Source organism: Solanum stenotomum, unplaced genomic scaffold (assembly GCF_019186545.1).
Source record: "Solanum stenotomum isolate F172 unplaced genomic scaffold, ASM1918654v1 scaffold4105, whole genome shotgun sequence".
Lineage (NCBI taxonomy): Eukaryota > Viridiplantae > Streptophyta > Magnoliopsida > Solanales > Solanaceae > Solanum > Solanum stenotomum.
Genome location: NW_026035066.1, coordinates 53753 through 73657, shown reverse-complemented (window position 1 = coordinate 73657; position 19905 = coordinate 53753). Strand labels below are relative to the sequence as shown.

At 31.6% G+C, this 19905-nt stretch overlaps 2 protein-coding genes and 6 non-coding genes across 8 annotated transcripts; 2 read left to right on the top strand and 6 right to left on the bottom strand.

Moving 5' to 3' along the window:
- Window positions 1-1340: 1340 nt before the first annotated feature.
- LOC125852701 (pathogen-related protein-like) lies at window positions 1341-3136 on the bottom strand. The gene is made up of 4 exons (XM_049532418.1): window positions 2948-3136; window positions 2383-2515; window positions 1742-2043; window positions 1341-1664 (listed from the first exon to the last, which is right to left on the bottom strand). The coding sequence occupies exons 1-4, from the start codon at window positions 3080-3082 to the stop codon at window positions 1515-1517; spliced, it is 720 nt and encodes a 239-aa protein (XP_049388375.1). The 5' UTR covers window positions 3083-3136; the 3' UTR covers window positions 1341-1514.
- On the top strand, window positions 2158-2261 carry LOC125852708 (U6 spliceosomal RNA). Its single transcript, XR_007445042.1, has one exon. It is a non-coding gene; the product is annotated as a U6 spliceosomal RNA (small nuclear RNA).
- A 10100-nt stretch (window positions 3137-13236) lies between the features above and the next one.
- LOC125852702 (agamous-like MADS-box protein AGL62) lies at window positions 13237-14227 on the top strand. Its single transcript, XM_049532420.1, has one exon. It carries the CDS (start codon window positions 13466-13468, stop codon window positions 14165-14167), a length of 702 nt encoding a protein of 233 aa, XP_049388377.1. The 5' UTR covers window positions 13237-13465; the 3' UTR covers window positions 14168-14227.
- A 1474-nt stretch (window positions 14228-15701) lies between these two features.
- On the bottom strand, window positions 15702-15790 carry LOC125852713 (small nucleolar RNA snoR118). The gene has a single exon (XR_007445046.1). It is a non-coding gene; the product is annotated as a small nucleolar RNA snoR118 (small nucleolar RNA).
- Window positions 15791-18489: 2699 nt separating this feature from the next.
- On the bottom strand, window positions 18490-18613 carry LOC125852716 (small nucleolar RNA SNORD14). Its single transcript, XR_007445049.1, has one exon. It is a non-coding gene; the product is annotated as a small nucleolar RNA SNORD14 (small nucleolar RNA).
- Window positions 18614-18736: 123 nt separating this feature from the next.
- LOC125852707 (small nucleolar RNA SNORD14) lies at window positions 18737-18860 on the bottom strand. Its single transcript, XR_007445041.1, has one exon. It is a non-coding gene; the product is annotated as a small nucleolar RNA SNORD14 (small nucleolar RNA).
- A 47-nt stretch (window positions 18861-18907) lies between these two features.
- Window positions 18908-19008, bottom strand: LOC125852712 (small nucleolar RNA snoR99). Its single transcript, XR_007445045.1, has one exon. It is a non-coding gene; the product is annotated as a small nucleolar RNA snoR99 (small nucleolar RNA).
- Window positions 19009-19244: 236 nt separating this feature from the next.
- On the bottom strand, window positions 19245-19367 carry LOC125852714 (small nucleolar RNA SNORD14). Its single transcript, XR_007445047.1, has one exon. It is a non-coding gene; the product is annotated as a small nucleolar RNA SNORD14 (small nucleolar RNA).
- Window positions 19368-19905: the final 538 nt, after the last annotated feature.

The window sequence follows — 19905 nt, the reverse complement described above, 5'->3', positions numbered from 1 at the left end:
GCAAAAGCCTGGGCCATGCTGGGCAGAACACTCATCATTAGGATGTTGCCCCTTATAGCAGTATAGAGCTCATTCAACCCCATTAGGAAATGTATGAGACGCCTGTCTTGTTCAGCTTTATGCATTCTGGTTTTTCCACCACAGTTGCACACACATGTGCACTGTGAAGCAACATCAATAGTACTCATCTCTTCCCATAGCTTTTTCATTTTTGTGTAATATCCAGTGATGTCTAAATTCCCCTGCACAAGATCATTGATCTCCTTTTGAAGTTGATACAACTTGCAGCCATTCGTTTGATCATACCTATCTTCCAATTCATCCCAAAGCTCCTTAGCATTGTTGACGTATTGTAAGCTATCACGCAGATCTGAGGAAAGAGAATTGAGGATCCAGCTAGTCACCATATCATCACACCTCTCCCACTGTGCAAATGTTGGATCGTCTGAATCAGGTCGCACAACTTTGCCATTAATGAATCCAGTTTTGCTTTTAACTGATAATGCTCGAAGAACAGCACGTCTCCAGGATCTGTAACCAGATCCATCGAAAATTGCAGGTAATAAAGTGGAACCTGCACTTTCTGATGGATGTAAATAGAAAGGACTTGTGATGTCCATTCTAGCAGGCAGTGTAGAACTAGAATTATCTAATGTTGGATCAACTTGATTATCAACCATGAATGCGGAAAATTAGGTTTAATTGGAAGAGTAAAATGATTACGCAACTGAAAATCGAAAAACAGAGATTGAACAATTGGGATTTCAATCAGAAAAACAGTCGAAGAAACAAATCCACAGGGATGAACTCGACTGGAAACGAATGGGATAGAATGAAGAAGCTTAATACTCACGAAGACAATTCTAATTCGAAAATCAATCAGGAACAACCTCCTCGCTTTGATACCATGACAAAACTAAGAGCATAAGCTCTGCTCGAGACTGCTTTCCTCCATTAATGGAGGATTGAATGCAGCAAAGAAGAAATCAGCAATCAACTGCTTGTAGGGAGAAGAATTGTGTGCATTACACTGTTTGTATTGAACTGAATGAATGACTAAATCATTTACAAGATGAAGTATATATACAAAGTAAGAGAGGAAAAATAATAAGAAAGAATCTCTAACTAACTCCTCGACTGTAACTAACTCTACTGTTAGCAACTAACTTTACTGTAGCTAATTCTAACTAACTAATTTACTGTGAAATATATTCTCATCAGACATTATAAAGAGTGTAATTACCGTTAATTAATTATTGCTAAAGCTTATTTTTGATATAGCGACTCCACCACAACCTTGTTGATTTTACATTGAAGAGTAAAACATTCTCTAACAAAGGTTTGACGGTTGAAGAAACATTAATAAACTTCAAAGGGAAATTACACTTTTGCACTTATTTCTATTAAAAACTTAAACATAACCATAGACTTTTACACACATTCAAATGTATCATGTATGGTAGCAATAAAAACTAGCTTATTCAAATCTTAAAAGTTGTTGCTTGTAGATTATTTTATTTCATGAAAGGGCATTTTGAAGCCTCCAATAATGCCATCTCACTTGTGGATTCGCCATTTTTTCCTCCTTTCATAAGTGGCCCAAGCAATTCTCCTCTATCAAAAAAGAACTCTGCCTTAACAATCTTGTTACTCTCTTTCTCCAACTGTTTCAAACACAACATAATTCAATTAATTCAAAAATATAATTTATTTTTTAAAAAAATGGTTTTTTGGTAAGTACTTCAAAAATGCCAATCCCAAAGAGCTCAACAAGTTGTCCAGTTGCAACATATCCTTTAAATGGACCATCCATGTAACCCCAATGCCTAAACTTGTACACAATTTCTGGTGGTCCTGAATAAACATGAAGGACTTCGATCGCGAATCCTCGTATAAATATCGATCTAAAAACATTTTGTGATGATTCAAATGTTTCATCATCAGGATTGTAGACTCTTAGATTTTCTGGCAATGAAGTTTGTAGGAATGTGTTATAGCCACCACCAAGCTTTATAGCTTCTTCCGGTGTTAGCCCTTTCCTTCCTATAAAAATTATCAGAGAAAATTCTCTCAAATGATCAAAGGACAAACAATAACAATAACAACGATTACGTCTCAATTCCAAATGAATTAAAACTACCTATTATAGAATTTATCATCCCTTTGAGGACATTCAATTAAATTTGAACGATACAGAGAAGATCAGCATGATCCCTACGCAAGGATAACATACACAAACCTATGACAACACCAAAATATGTATATAGCAAACTTTCCTTTTTAATAAGAGTAACACTTACATTTAGGTTAGTTACTCTCTTTTTTCCCCCTGTATTATAATGAAGGCAAATTATATATAGACAAAATGTAACAAAAGAGTACCATTGACACTCTTCTTGAACTTTGTTGGATCAACAGATTTCATGTCATTAGGATCTATTTTGTGAACTAATTCCATTTCCCAAGTCTTCAATAGCCTTTGTACTTTATCTTCAACTGATCCTTCAGCCCATACCTAAAAATGAATAAGAGGCAAATCCAGTATCTATTAGTATAACATTGAACTTCTATAAAGGTAACTATTAGTATAAACAATGATAAAAAAGAGAGGATAATTTACATAAATCATATAGTGTTAAGAGCTAATTACATTATTTTCCCACTCTTTTACAAATAACAAAAATCCCTTAAAATTTATGAATTTTGGATACACCACTGGACTACCGGATACATCAGCAGACATCCAGATACGTAGAGAAGGGATATATCCGAAAGGGAAGGGATGTATCAGAGAGGGGATAAGACATTCAGATACATAAGGGAGATGGGTTTATATCAGAGAGAGGAGGGATGTATCTGAGATGGGATAGAGATGTATCAATGAGAGGGGAATGATGTATCAATGAGAAGATTTTTGAAATCTTTAATCCAAAAAGAAGAAACATACATGAGTTCTTTCTTGTTCAAAGAGCTTATCAACAACATCATAACTAGGAGGACCATTTCTCCATTTGGTGTTTTTGAGCTCTTCATCTCTCAAGTAGTCTCTGTATTTGTCTCCTCCTCCTACTAAACTAGCCATTTTGATTTTAACTGAACAAACCTTCAGATGAGGTTTTATAGGATTAAAAAAGTTAACCTAATACTAACAAGTCCCAATCAAGTTTTTGCACTGATTGTCCCGATTTAGGAATGATCTTTAATTTTTGTCAATGCTTTTCCTATAATGAAAATTTGTGGGCAAAAGTATCTTTAACTATAACCTAATTTCGCTAGGCAGCTTGTTCGGTATAGTATCTAATTTGCAAGACATAAATTTAGATAACTTTTATCTTGTCTAAACTAATTATGACAAAAGTGCTTTAGTAATAAGTGATAAGTCGTGACATAACTTTATGAGTTTTGAAATTATGTTTATGCTTCTATCGGCATAGGTTCCATAAGAACTAAGTTATGTCTTTCATTAGTGCCTTGTAATTTTTTTCGATGTCAAGGATATTTTCAATTACTTTCTAGTGGACAAAAAATTTTAAACTATAAACTTGAAAGGTAAAAATAGAAGACCACCCAATAATATGGACTTTTCGTGCCAAGGACCATAGTGTTAATTTGCTTCAAGCTAGTAAAAATAAATAAAAAATCTAGTCATTTTCTTATGGAATATCGTGGAAATAACGCGTACTAAAGTTCAAACTATATAGGTTAGTTTATGGATTTAATTGGGACCTCCAAAGAAATTTCTATATTGACTTGTCCATCGTTTAATTTGCCATCTTGATGCTAACTGAACAAACCTTGTGGATAGGTTATATATGATAAAAAATCTAACTGAAGCTAGTGTTTCACCATAAATTCTTAAATATTTTTGGTAAGTCGTTTTTTGATGAAGTTTAACTATGTGTTTAATCATAAATTTTTAAAAAATAAATAATTAAAAAAAGTATACCCATAAATTTGTATTGTCATTTTATAATAAACATGTTTTGTTAAAAAATAATCTTATAACATAACAACAAAAACAACAATATTGACAAAAGCAATTCATTAATCGCATACTCAAATGTATCATATATTGATTGACAAAAAGATATTAGTTGAGATTGATAAGGTGTTTTTATAAAATATAAAAAATTGGGGTAGTTTTTAAATTTTTTTAAAAAATTCAAATACTTGAACTTGGGATGTTTGTCAAATAATAACAAATCGTATGGCCAAATACTTTTTTTTTTTTAAAAAAATCAAATGTATTTGAAAATATTTGTGGCAAAACAACACCACTAATCAATAAAAGATATTTTATGTGTTGATGAGTACCTCCAAATAAAATTTGGCAATTAGTAAAGAAGCAACTTTTTCATCTTTTGTTTTGATGTTCTTCCATGATCCTATACTACTCTTCCCTCTTTCACATATTTTTTAATGGAAGCAAATTTGAACTTGAATTGTGACTTGTTGGAGTTGAAGTGCCATTATTATAAATGTCAAAGTTTGATGGGCTTATCCATCGTGTGGTGCAAATAGTCAATCACAATCAAAATTTCAGCACAATACACATTATATAATCACTATAAAGTACAGAAATAACCCCAACAATATAATTTGGGTGTTAATTACATTTTATCTCGAAAGTTTTCTGAATTATAATAATTTTGATTTTTCAGAACTCGCAGATACATTGTTCCTTTTCCCGACACATAGCAAATAATACATAAGTTATGTATCAGATATATAAATTATATATCAGATTCATAACTATAAAGCTGTAACATCTCGCAATTTGGAATAACTAGGAAGAAGCCAATAATTGGAAATAGTCATTTTTGGAAAGAATGAAAATCTGAAAATTTTGTTAAGTTAGAATAAGTTGAGTTTTGGCCAACTTCAAACGGCCATAACTCCTAGCTCAGGATGAGTTAGGTGTACTTCCAGATATGGTTGAAAAGCTCTTAGAATAATATTTACAACGCCGCTGATTTTACGCAATTTCGAGTTCGTATGAGTGAGTTATGCCCTTTGGAAGTTGGTCTGTTGGAATAAGGAAAGTCCAAATCCGGATTTTGAAAGGGTAGCTTGGTCTTTTCCTTGCTCAATTATTTTATTTCATTTTTGGTAATTAAGTTAGGGTTTAAATAGAATTAGATCAGTTTACGCTTTTACCAAAATACGCTAGGGCTTGGAGAAGAGGAGAAAAGAGGAGAAAGGAGAAGAACGTTCAAGATCCGTCGATTTCGTCAAGGATAGCTTGTGGATTTCGTCAGGGGTGATTCCTAAAAAGGTATGTGAGATCACATAGCTTTGGGTTAGTTGGCCCACGCGCCAATCATGATTTAATTCAGCGAATTTAAGACTTTGAAGGTTTAGAAATTGAGTTCTTAATGGACATTGTTGAAGGTTTTTCTTGAACTCTTGTGGGTTGTGTTGATTGAAGTTTCTTGCGATTTGATTCATGTTTTCGGGTGTAATTTCGGTTTGAATCTATCATAAATTGAGGGTATAAATGATTCTAAGTGTTTGGGGAAGGAACCATGGAAGTTTAGAGGGTTTAGAGATAAAAAACGGAGAAGAAAAGTCGTCAAACACCTAGGGATAAGGGTGGGGCATCGCGCCAGCCAGCGCGCCCCAAAAGGGCCTCTGAATCTTCACCCTTGGGAGCCACGCCAGCCATCGCGCCCCAGACAAGTCCCTGAATGTTGAGGGCTAGTGCCCCGCGCCTCTCAAAGCGCCAGAGAAGTCAGTTCTCCCTATTCATTCCCCACCTTTTCGTACTTGTTTCTTAGCGTACCTATGTTTTCTAGTTGATTTCAACACTCTAAGGTACATCTAAACATCATGAAATCATCCATAAACATGAGATCATGAACCTTGAATCCATAATTCAATTCAAGGAAAGTTAGGATCAAAGTCAAGAGAAGTTAAGACTCAAGTCTAGAAGTTAAGAAGCAAGTCAAAACAAAGTTTTCAAAAGTCTTTAACGAATGTTTTAACTTTGTTTTAAGACTTAAGTTTCAAGTTAAGCAAAGAGTAAAGAGTTGAGTTTATTTCTCAAAAAGCTATAAGGGAACTAAGTATTCCCAAAGAGTTTATAAACGTTTTCACATTTGAGCAAGAAAAGGATACATCGATTTCAAGAGAGCTTTTAAGCTAAGTTTTGAGTAATTATCTCAAACAAAAGAAAGAAGTTTTGATTTTAAATCATATGAGCTAAGTATATTTTGGGAGTAATATTGAGCACTGATATAGGGATGCGAGTTCATATTAACTCAAGTCTCCATAAATCATGTAGCCATCATGGGTAGTAAATGATCATACATTTTAAATGACTCCTTAAGATGCTTTTAGCATAGACTAGTGGATCCACTTAGTGAGTTAGGTTTTATACCCATGGCAAGGTATAGGACGGTCCTTGGCAGCGTGAGGTAAAACGTTGTACCATCACTTATGCTCATAGTGGTAGTTCTTGGTTAGAGAATGTCCCACAGAAACTATATTAGTTTGTTATATGAGTAAAGTTGAGTTTGTTATTGCCTTTTCTTTAACGAACTAAGTTGCGTTTACTGTTTTATAAAGTTTTTCATATATTGTACGTGTTTCATTGCTTTATTATGAGTTGAGTTATTCAAAAGTTGAGAAGAGCCAAGGTAAGTGTTTCCTTCAGAATCTTTTCAAGCCTATGTTGTGTTTAGCATTCCAACTCGCATACTCGTACATTCAATGTACTGATGCCAGTTGGCCTGCATCTTGTTATGATGCAGACACAGGTAACCAGGATCAACATCCAGCGGCTCGTTGATCCAGTTTGAGCACTCGAAGTCAGTTGGTGAGCCTCCTTTCTTTATAGAGGACTTCTTTTACTTGCTTTCTAGGATTTCAGTTGTTAGAATGATCGGGGGTCCTGTCCCGACATCCCTCTTTGTTTTAGAGGATTCATAGATAGTTAGTAGTCAATTGTCTTTACATTACTATTTCATATGTTAAGACTTGAGTTGCCATTTTGGCCAAGTTGAATGTTTGACCTTTGAACATTCTAAGTTATCTTTATCGAACAGTTTAGTAAGTGCGTTGAATCTTTGTATTTATGCTTTTAAGTCCTCCGCTGAGTAAGTAAGCCAGACCAAGGGTTCGCTTGGGACCAGTAATGGTTCTCGAGTGCCAGTCATGTCCGGGATGTAGGCTTGGGGCGTGACAAAAGCAAATTTATATTGATTTAGGTTTGAAATAATTGAGGTTATGTATCAACAATAACATTTGTACCACATACATTGTACACAAACAAAGTTATAATGTATCTGGTAGAGGTGAAGTGATATATATCAGGATGTTAAGAGAGAAATAAGGAAAAAGTTTTTGTAATTAATTCATATGGTAGAAATTTTTTAAAGATCATGTTATCTTAAGTCATGTAATTACGTGCTTTTTCCTATTTATTATAATGTATATGACACTATTATACACATTCACCATAGATACATCAACCAGCCACCATCAGAGGCGGATCCACTTTTGAGGCAGTGGGTGCACGTGCACACGTATATTCCTAAATAAGGATCATATAATTAAATTTGCACATTAAACACATAAACTAGGTTGGTGTAGTGGTTCAACATTGTTTGTTGCGCTTGTTTGTAACTTGTATTCAAACTAGCAATATCAAAGAATAGACTAAGGGTCAAGACCATCTAATCATAGAGTGAACTATGTTACATTTCGTTTAATTTATATTTATATATATAATTTTATACTTATTTGACAATATTTTCCGATGAAGTATCGTACTTCGACTAACTTGTATCTGCTTTTAGTAGTGCCCCATCATCTTCAAATTCTAGATTCGTCTCTGACTTCAATACCCTAATCTCAATAATATATAAAAATGAAGAAGAAGAAGAGGTAATTGATCCAACAGTTGGCTACTTGGAACTTTTTCATTTCGATTTGTAGATCTCAAGATCCTTCTGTCTAACGAATGAGTTTACAAAACACTGTCCAACCTACCATTACACTTAAAGTTGGATTGGACTAGCATTTTGGAGACTCTTTAAAATGATGAGTTGGGCTGGATTGAGTTATTGGATTCTTCACCTTGCTGGGATTGAACTCAAATGGATTGGACCAGTGTTTTAAAAAACTATGTTGGGACTCACCTCGACGCTCGCTTTGGGGCGGGGCTCTAGCAAAACGCTTCGAGATTCAAGTGTGGGGCTTAGTTCCATACGACTTACGCTCTAAGTGTCCGACTGTACACCCTAAGAACGCCCAACGCCTAACCCTCAGGGCTCGTCTAATAGATCTTACATAAATAATGTGTTAAAATCTTTTTTTAACATTGTTGACCCTCATAATTCTTGAATAAGTGAATGATACTTAATAATTTTTTAATCTATAGAGATACGAAGATTGAGAGTAACTCAAATAACAACTTGTAGTATTGAATCTTTACTATTTGGTAACACTGTGAATGTAATTATATATTACGTAACATTTCTTTTAAAAATACATAGCAAAATCATACTTTTCACTAATCATTGGTCTTCATGATTTTGTCATATGTCTCAAAATTATCATATTTTATTTAGCTATTTGAAAGTAATTTTATTTTTATTCATAATGGAGTGATATTTTTATTATAATACTAGTAAGTTTTATTTTTAAAAAAATGTAGGGGGGTAAAGTGTATAGTATGATAAAAAAAATATTTTTAGAAATAATGATAATGATTCTTTTAATAATAGAAATTTAAGATATTAGATTATTTATATTTGTATAATCATATTAGAAGTTTTATTTTCTATGAGTTTCCTTAATCATGTTTGTAATTATTTCAAAGTATTAATATATATATTTTTTTATAATTTTGTGTTATTATATTATTATACTATATTGTAAATTAAAAATTTAAAGATCCACCCACGTCTCGAGGCTTACGCTTCGCCCTATACTAAGTAAAATGACCCATCTCACGCCCCCGCCTTTTAAAACACTGAATTGGACCATATTGTTTTAGTAGCTCTACCTAATTGCTAGTCTCAAGGCATAAGCATTTTTTTAAGGAAACAACACAAATCACATCAGTTTAGGTTGTAATTACATCCGGACACACTAGTTTAACAAATTATCTTTTGTACCATTTTTTGTTCGCCAGATACATATATCTAACGGGTTCAGGTATATGTATCTTGTATACATGCTGGTCAAATTAGGATAATTCGTTTCCGATATATAGTATTTAAATTTGATTCGCATGTATCTGGGATACACTCGCTCTCTCACTCGCGTCTTTCCCTAAGTATCTTTATTTCAGAATGTATCTTAGTTTCACAAATTTCGTGTATATGTGTATCCAAAATCAATAACATCTAGTGTATCCTATATCAATTTTATTAGTGTATCCGATATCAAATATTTAGTGTATTTGTGCACAAAAATATGTATCGATACCAACATACATACATGTATCTAGTATTCAAAGATGCATTTATACGTTCATCAGTGTATCCGTGCAGAAAGAAGGGGTAGTGAGTTGAAAGAGAGTGAGAGAGAGCGAGGGTTAGAGAAAAGAAAGAGGTGATTGTGTAATTAGTTTAGAGTATATGTAATTATTTAAAAGTATCAAGAGATCAAACATGTATGATAGAGATGTTTATCTAACTAGATAATTTTCTCTTCTTTTAAAGGTTATGTTATGTATTTAGTCAATCGGTTAAATTTAAGGTAATTTACATAAATCTCATAGTATTAAGATCTAATTATATTATTTCCCTACTATTTTTCAAATTACAAAAATCCCTTAAAATTTATGGATTCCAGATACATTACTGGACTTTCGTATACAACACTGTACTTTCGAATACATCAGTAGACATCTAGATACATAAGGGAGGGATGCATCATAGAGAGGATAGGACATCCGGATGCATAGGGGTGAGATGTATCATAGAGGGGAGGATTGTATCTGAGAGGGACGGAATGTATCAGAGAGGAGATGGATGTTTTCGAGAGGGAGATAGATATGTATCTGAATAAAAACAAAAAAAAACATAATCCGAGCCCAACACCATTCAATTTTGAAGCACAATTTATTTAGAGTTACATATACATCAAACATATGATGTTAAACACACCAAGAATAGAGATTTGAAATAGTACATATATTTTTTAATACTCAAGATACAAGGAATAAATCCAAGCATCTATATTTATTTAGGTATAGGGTGTATCAAACACAAATTCCCACCCATAAAGTTACGGGAATACATTGATCGCCACAGCCATCGCCACATTTCCCAGCAAACGGCCCACAAGCACATAGTCCATTCACCTTCCTTCCTAATATTGCCAATTCTTTCAAATCCTGCTCTTCCCCACTTGAACATGCAATCACTATAACAATAAAAATTCACATTTTTTTCGTTATCATGTTTAAATATAATTGTTTTTCTTAAGACAAGTGTTAAATGTGTATACTTATATTTTGTAATTGATAGCTAAAGGAGCACCCACAATCTTAAAATCCTAAATTCACCACTGATTTAATACAAGGTTACTGCATTTATAATTAGTCCATGAAAACATGACTCATCCAATCCACTTAAACTTGGGTGGGACATGACCGTTCCATTATTAATTAATCGCCTTCATTTATTAACTTAGTCCATTTTAATCAATACAATTCAGATCATCTAAAAATTGGATTGATTTAGGTTCAGTAATATATTGAACCATGAGAAAATCTTGTCAAAATATTTTTAAAATTACTGTTAAATATAACCATAATAAAATAAAATAAAGTTTATTTGGTAATTAAATAAATTATAGGGAAAAATTAGTGAAATTTAAACTTGGTAAGAGTCCAACTTAGCTCAAAAACCTTTTAACCTGACCATTTTACACCCTTACACCCAAATACAAGTACATGGGTAATATGCCTCCACAAATTAACTAGACCATACTTGCAAATCTCGTAAATTTTGTTTGTTTAGCCTATCTTGACTCAAATCATTTCAAATCAAGAAATTTTTTAACAGATTAATAATTTATCAATTTATAAATTCGGTCATTTTAGCTCGCCCAAATTTAGTCCAAACTCACTCATTTGACACACCTATATGGTAAATTTATTTGCTTTATATGTTATTTATGCATATATAATAGGGGTGTGCACTATTCGAATTAAAATAAATAACCAAACCAAATCAAACTGGATTTTTATTTGGATTGGTTTTTTGGTTTTTCAGATTGGTTTTGAATTAATAAAATACTTTGTTTGGTTTTTTGGTTTGGTTTCGAATTTTAAAAAATAAAAATCGAAAATCGAATTAAGTTGGAGTTAACCACTTTTGTCCCTTTTTAGTTATTGTCTTTCATGATGATTACGTTTATATTTTATGTTTGAATTACATTTATAATAGGTATACTTATAAGTATTGTGTTTTAAGTTTTACTTATGATTTATATTAGAAAGTATATTTAAGAGATTAAATATTATTACTTTGGTTATGTTATTAATTATTGACATAACCGAATAACCAAACCGAAAAAAGCCAAACTGAATAGAAGAAAACCAAACCAAACCAAATTTATTTTGAATCGGATTGGGTTACACTTTTACAAAACCAAAAACCGAAATATTCAAACTAAATAGTGCAAAACCAAACCAAAAAATCGAATACACACCCCTAAATTATATAATATAATAAAGAAAAGAAGGTTAAGAACTTACAAGATGCAGCAAGAAAAAGAAAAAGCAGGAAAGCCAACTTAGCACTTGAACCTCTCTCCATTATTTATTTATTTTTACTTTTCTTACCTTCAGCTTGCTTGGTGATACCTAACNCTAAATAGTGCAAAACCAAACCAAAAAATCGAATACACACCCCTAAATTATATAATATAATAAAGAAAAGAAGGTTAAGAACTTACAAGATGCAGCAAGAAAAAGAAAAAGCAGGAAAGCTAACTTAGCACTTGAACCTCTCTCCATTATTTATTTATTTTTACTTTTCTTACCTTCAGCTTGCTTGGTGATACCTAACTAGAAATATCTTCCTATGAATTTATAGAGGTGAGTTATGGTTTTCTTTTCTTTTTTTCCGATTAGTTAATTCTTTTTTGTTTTATTGTAATTGAAAATAGCCTTGAGCTTTCAAAAAAAGTCATCTCCAATAATGCACATAGTTTTTCCTTCCAAATATTAAAATCAATTAAGAGTGATCCTATTTTTGGATGTTATGATGAATATTAGAATCTTTACATACATATGTTTAAAACGTTGGACAAATTTAAAATATGCAGGAACTTCATAAAGAAATAGTTTGACAGTACCTGCATTTATTCTTACTTAAAGCATGGGCTAAGACTTTGTGTAGAGACAAGGCTAATTAAGCCTTTATCTTATCGATAATCCCTTAAATTTGTCTACAAATTTTTTACTTAGATATCAAAAGTGTGTCTAATTAACACCTCAATGCACATGTGGTAATAGAATTACTACTATTACCATTTGAATATATATATATATATATATATTAAATAGCATATTTCAACTTAAATATATAAGTATAAATTCAAACATTGTTAATAGTTATGTATTATCCTTGTATATGAATAACACTTTGTTAAACCTAATTTTATTTTTTTGGAATCTTCGTAGCAATCCACAATCTCTGCCACAATGTCTCTGAACACTTTGTATTAATCTGCTCAATGCTCACTATGCGATAACTCGCAAATCATATAAAAAATATAAGTCTCAGTAGACAAGTCCCATGTAACGAGTTCATAGCTAAATAGTAGATGGAGGTTGAATTCTATAAACCATTGTTTGAAATATGAGATCCTCATGATGTGGTTAAGGAAAATTGATAGAATACTCCTATTAATTGAATGCTACACAAAAACTTGTATGTGAACCAAATTGGATATAATTTATTCAAATTTCAGAAGCGGTAAAACGTAAAATAACATTAAAGGAGATTCAAATTCGATATAATTTTTGTTTGTGAATTTTTTATTTTTAAATAATTCTCAGACTTGATATTCTACGATGATTATACTTATTACGTATCAAAAGTGTGTCTAATATAATGCACATGTGGTAAGAAAAATATCCTAGGCGTATATTTTAATTTATTTTTATTTTTATTTTCCTATTAGAGATTCTAGTTTTCCAATTAGTACCCAAAATTATAGGAAAGTTCCCCCAATAACTCGTTTTCTTTCCTATTTAGCAAAAACAATTCCTTATTATTACTCCTATAATAATAGTTTCCAAATTTGTAACCCAATTCCTTCCTAAAACTACAATTTAAAACGAGTAAATAAAATATTCTCCGATTCTTTGTAAAATAAAATCTTCAATTTACACGTTATTGTTATTATTATTGTTTACCCGTTATATACTCTCTATAAATTATAAAATATAAAATCCCCAATTTTGCCAAGCCATAATAATTAACCTTTTTCTCCCACCATGAATATTAATAATAATACCAACGCCGTCAACTCCGCCGCCAACTCCGCCGCCGTCGCCGTTAAGAAAACTCAAGGGCGGAGGAAAATTGCAATTAAACCAATAGTAAATCAAAACAGTAGGCACGTTACCTTTAGCAAACGCCGTTTAGGTCTCTTCAAAAAAGCTAGTGAACTTTGCATCTTAACCGGTGCTGAAATCGCTATTATGGTTCAGTCGCTAAAACGACAGCGTTTATTCACTTTTGGTCATCCCAGCGCCGACACCGTCATTGACCGGTACCTCACCGGTAAATCAGAAGAAGAAGGAGTGAAATCCGCCGGCGATGATCAGTTGAACTATGTGCAACAGAGCAATGAATATTATTCTCAGATCTGTAGAGAATTGGAAGCGGAGAAGAAGGTAAAGAAGGAGATTGTTATTGATGAATCAAAGATGGTGAATGGTGGTAGTAATAATGGAGGAGGAGGATTTTGGTGGAATGAATCGACTGATGATATGGGAATTGAAGAACTTGAGAAATTTATGTGTGCATTGGAAGAATTGAAGAAGAAAGTAAATATGAGATGTGATGAATTGAGTATGATAAATGGTTCTTCTTCAATGGCGGCGTCTACTTCAAGTATGAATCAAGCTATTGATTATTGTGCTTCTATTGTTCCTTTTGATTTCAATTACCCAGCAGGAAATGCCCAATTCTGAAGCATTTATTGGACTACTTAGGTTTAAACTACTGATTAGTTATTAATTAATCAAACAATTAACATGTGTCTTCTTTCTTTATTATTGCAAATTGTAATAAAATTGAGTAGTATGGATTTTTGCATTAACATCTCTATATTTGAGGAACAAGTAATTTCTTTGAGTTGTATCAATAAAAAAAAGAATCGTTTTTTTTTTTGTTAAAAGTATGCAAAATTAAATATAATTTTTCGACGAGTGCCTCACATTTTATCTAACGTGATTCCGCTCATGCTCATGCAAAGGAGAGGGTGAAGGGTGATAGAAATCTCTCCCCTTTAACCAAGTTTGCATGGAATTAATGTGCATTATTCGAAATTGAACATGATTGCGGTAAATATTTATTTATAAATTTCATAAATCATAAATGTGGTAATATGAAAATATGTGGAATACTTATTAAAGATACATTTTTTTTGTATCATCTTGAATAAGAATTTGAATAAAATAATTATTTTGGTTGTTGGATTTATCCAAACCGAACCATAGTGGCTTAAAGCGTCAAATTGAATGGAACTTAATAATTTTGTGATTAAATCAATACATATTTTTAAGTATTGTGTTTAAGATCTATGTATATATATATATTACATGCATGTGACTTTAGTCAATATAATTGAATTGCATGGGACTATAGAGTGTTTGTCACAGTGGCGTGGTACATAAGTTTGAATTTTTGATATTCACAAGATTGCTAGATGAAATTTCTATCATTATATATATGTTGGTGAAAGTGGAGAAATAATCATGTCTCACCTGATTTTTAGTGTATGATCGATAAATGAATCAAAAACATTAAATAATACCTATAAATGTTTTCAAATGTCATGTAAGCTTATTTTGAACTATGTTTTTATAGAAGATTATAAGTGTTTGGTTTCACTCCCTAAGATGGAGATTCTTTTTTCCTAATTCGGATATAATTATTTGATTATATAAAATCCATAATTTCTTATACGATATAATAAAAAAAATTATTTTACATTCGTGTATAAATTGCCGATCAAACAGACCTCTTCCTTTACTATATTCCTTAGATGACTTTATATTTTGGTTAAGCTTAAGTCATATGTGGCTCTTAAATTGAAAATAATACATATTAAACATTTTCCTAACCCTTAATCAAAAGGGAGAATGAAACATGAATAAGATGTGGCCAAATAACAAACCAAATGAAGACATGTGATATTTTAATTTAAAATAATTAGAAAAAATGAATTTTGAATATAAACGAGTTAAATTTTAAAAAGAAAAGACTTTCAACTAAAAATTATACAAGCAACCAATATATGCCATTAAGCGCTCTTCAGTATATACATTGTATGACAAATGTGGCAGAATATATGGGTTTTTTTTTAGTAAAACGAGCAACCAAGAATCCAATTTAACGCAATCCCTAATCATACTTGGATATGCCATTAAGCGCTCTTCAGTACCATTGTTTACACGGTCTTAATTTATTGAAACCTAATTTTCTATTGATTGGATAAAATAGTGATCAGATATAGCTTTCTAGGCAGCAATTGTGCATCAATATAAACAGTTTAAACAAACTGCTCAGAGCCCAGTGCGATCATCATCTCAATTTCAGCATTTTAAAATGAAAATTAATCACATATACTACATGTTAACATATTACATTGTTTCGTCGGTTCAAGTGCATACTCATATTACATTGAGCTAAAATGTTACTGTTTTTTTTGGGCTATGATTATAAAGAGAGAGGATAGAGTGAAGAATTTCTCATTTTTGAATGAGATTTGGTAGATAAATTTGCATAACAAAGGGTTTCTAATATAGTTGCCCTATACGTTGGTGGCTTTATTATTTACTCTATATTGTGTTCTATTCTTTCGAACATGAGTTTTCTTCACAATGAACCTCCTATAAAAATACACTTGATATTGAGCCATTTACACTTCAATAAAACCAAACTGTATTTGTTAGTATTTCCAGACCAGAAAACTTAAGTAAATGTCCTAATTGATTAAAACGGAAAGTAAAAAGAAAAAAGAGAAAAAAATTATTATATTAATGGAAAAACTATAGAATAAAAAAAGAAAAGGCAAACAAACCATCATTAAATCCACTGCATTTGAACTACATAAGCATCATTTGGCTTTAATTTTGAGAAAGCCAAATAGCGCTTATGTATTTAAATGAAACATACAATATGAATTCATAATTTTAAATAACCTTTTGAACATCCAATTTGAGATCATAATTTAAAATTTCAAATAATAAAATCAAAAAAAATTAAAGCATCAGAACTAATTTATATTTGGTAAAAAAAAAAGTATTTATCCTTTTGAATTATGCATCTACAAAAAAGTACGCATACTCATCTTACAAAAATTATTCGTAATTGTTGACAAATGGCTTTTTATAAACTTATATGCATTTAAAATTTATAATCACAAATATTCATTTTTTTAAAATACACAGATATAAAATTATTAATATGGTTCATTAAAATATCTCTCCGTATCTGTCTATGAACTGTGGTTTTCCCATTATTATTATTTTCATGTTAAATGAGTAATGCATGTAATTAATAAAAGGTTTTCTCAATTATAATTTAAATTTTATTTACCATGTAAATAGACATTTTGTAAAGCATTTGTTATAAACCATAGCAATATTTATTACTTATTTTGCAAAAGTGGCATTGAAACTTGTTTATAAAGTGATCTGTCATTCTTGTTTGTGTAACTAAAAAAGTAGAATTTTAATAATTATAAATTTAAATTTACTTATTTTACTCAATTATTTCAATAAATAATATCATTACCTCAAATGTTCTACATGTAATTCCCTTACTTTGCAAATCTCAAAAACTTAATTATTTTTTATATAGATATATAGCATGAATATATAAAAATATATATATATATACATATACAAATTTCAATTGATATATGAGAACACCTATTAATTAAGTACAAACACAAGTTTTAAATTCAAAAATAAAATGTACAATAGGATATAATAGTCATAGATAAACAGCAAAATAAATTAACTAATAAAATACAAATTATATATGAAAAAGAGTACCCATTATCAGAATACAAACACAAATTCTGAAGTCAAAAATATTGCACTATGTTAGATTAAGGATATTATAATATGTAAACAACAAAATAAATTTACTTAATTTTTTTTGTCCGAAAATACTATCAAATACAGTTTGGTTTTATTGAAGTGTAAAGGGCTCATATCAAGTGTACTTTATAGAAGGTTCATTGTGAAGAAAACTCATGTTCAAAAGAATAGAACAAAGATGCACAATAGAGTTAATAATAAAGCCACCAACATATAGGGCAACTATATCAGAAACCCTTTGTTATGCAAATCTATCTACCAAATCTCATTCAAAAATGAGATATTCATCACTCTATCCTCTCTCTTTAAAATCATAGCCCAAAAAACAGCATTTTAAGCTCAATGTAATATGAGTATGCACTTGAGCCGATGAAATAACTTCACTAAGGTCGGCATACAATCTACCATCATCAAACTCCACTTGTGCAATTTCACCGGGTATGTTATGTAATTTTAGAGTACGAAATGTTGTGAAGACTGCAAAAGGCAATAGCTGCAATATAACATATAGGGTGGAAGTGAAAGCAACATACTGAAAGGCACAAGCCTCAGACATCCAAGGAAGGATAAAAGCAGCAAAAACACTCAAGGCGAAGGCGAAAGCTCTTAAAGCGAATGTTTTGAGAAACAAGCCTTGGGATCTATCCTCATAGGACAATGCAAAAGCTTCTATAAACACTAGTATTAGGAGTTGCACATATATGTGTGCAATACTATTGGTCTCTATATCTTTGTGAAACAATAACACAGTCATAGATGTGCTAATACCATATACAAAACAATAAAATGCACAAAAAGGACAATAAATTGATCAGGACAGCTCAAACTTGATAGAGAAACACCATTGCTAAAACCATGTGAGGAACCTGAGTAGGGAAGAGTAGATGGGATGTATAGGAAGCTCAAACTTTACTAGGAACACAAATCAAATATTCATAAAAGCTTAATTCCAACCATCTAAATGATATAGTATAAGGTTAACATCAAAGCCAATCAAAGAAAATAAAATTGAGTGGAACTAATTAAAAGGCAACACCAAGTGACAAGTACAATTACTGGTGTGGTAACATAAAAGACAGTATCTAACACCTACTTTAAATAGGATACAATTTGAATTCAAAGATATATGAACAATCAAAAAAAGAAGCAAAGGGGAAATACTACACTATACTAGCAAAAAAGGCCTCAGACATCCAAGGAAGGATAAAAGCAGCATATACTCTCAAGCCTGGCGAAGGCGAAAGCACTTAGTCGGCCACTGCGAATGCTTTGAGAAACAAGCCTTAGGATCTATCATCATAGGCAAAAGACAAGAAGTTCATGAAGGATAGAAAAGCAATTGAACACTAGTTCTAAGACGATTACACAGATATTCATCATCAAACAAGAACCAAATCTAACATAGCTTAAACTTAAACTTAGTTAAAAAGACTCAGACATCCAAGGAATGATAGAAGCAGCATATACTCTCAAGCCTGGCGAAGGCGAAAGCACTTAGGCGGCCACTGCGAATGTTTTGAGAAACAAGCCTTAGGATCTATCATCATTGACATAACAAAACAGTTGAGTAAAACACAGCAACTTCTTAAAACAATTCAAAATTGTACCATCCGATAATGATCAGCAAAACATAAACATTGTGATGCTGACAAAGTGATGAATGGGTTCATTTATCAGGGACTTGTTCATCCCTAAAACAACTCTTTCATTGCTAGAGAGGCAGACTTAACAGTCCAAGATACACTAATTTCATAAGCTAATGGATTATTTTCATAAAAGCTATGATCTTTAGCAATAAAAATCTGAATTTGCTAACATAAATGATAGCTCAAAAGCAAAAAAAACAAACCACAACATAGCAAAATTACATGCTAAACCCAAAATGGAGAAAAACCCCAGATAGATTCATCAGCAAAATAGCAAAACATGATAATGGTGTCTCAGACATCCAAGGAAGGATAAAAGCAGCATTAACTCTCAAGCCTGGCGAAGGCGAAAGCTCTTAGTCGGCCACTGCGAATGTTTGAGAAACAAGCCTTAACAATTATCATCATAGACACCATGTAATTTAAGATTCAAATCAATCAATTAACCAAAAATTATCACAATTCCAAACTGATACAAACATAAAACACAAATTAAAGAACAAAAAATCCAAGGAAGGATAAAAGCAGCATTATGCGAAGGCGAAAGATGTTAGACGGCCACTGCGAATGTTTTGAGAAACAAGCCTTAAAATTCATCATCACAGATCAACCCCAAAATACAACAACGAAATACGGCAATGAAAACTAGTAAATTAGCAATTATAACAAATATAATCTTCAGAACAGAGAGGATTTGATGAATTTCACCAAACAGAATGAAAGATGAGGAATGGGAGAAGTGAACGGAAGCCATGGGAATGGGAGGCATCGGAAAGACATAATTCTTTTTTTTTCTATTTTTCCAATCAAATTGAAAAAATAAATAAAATCCTTATATCTTTCGATTCCTCCCACTCCAATAACCTCTCCTTCACCCATATTCCCATACATCTTTCACTGACAACTACTAATTCCCTCTCCCTCAATTTCAGAAATATTCAAAACTAAATC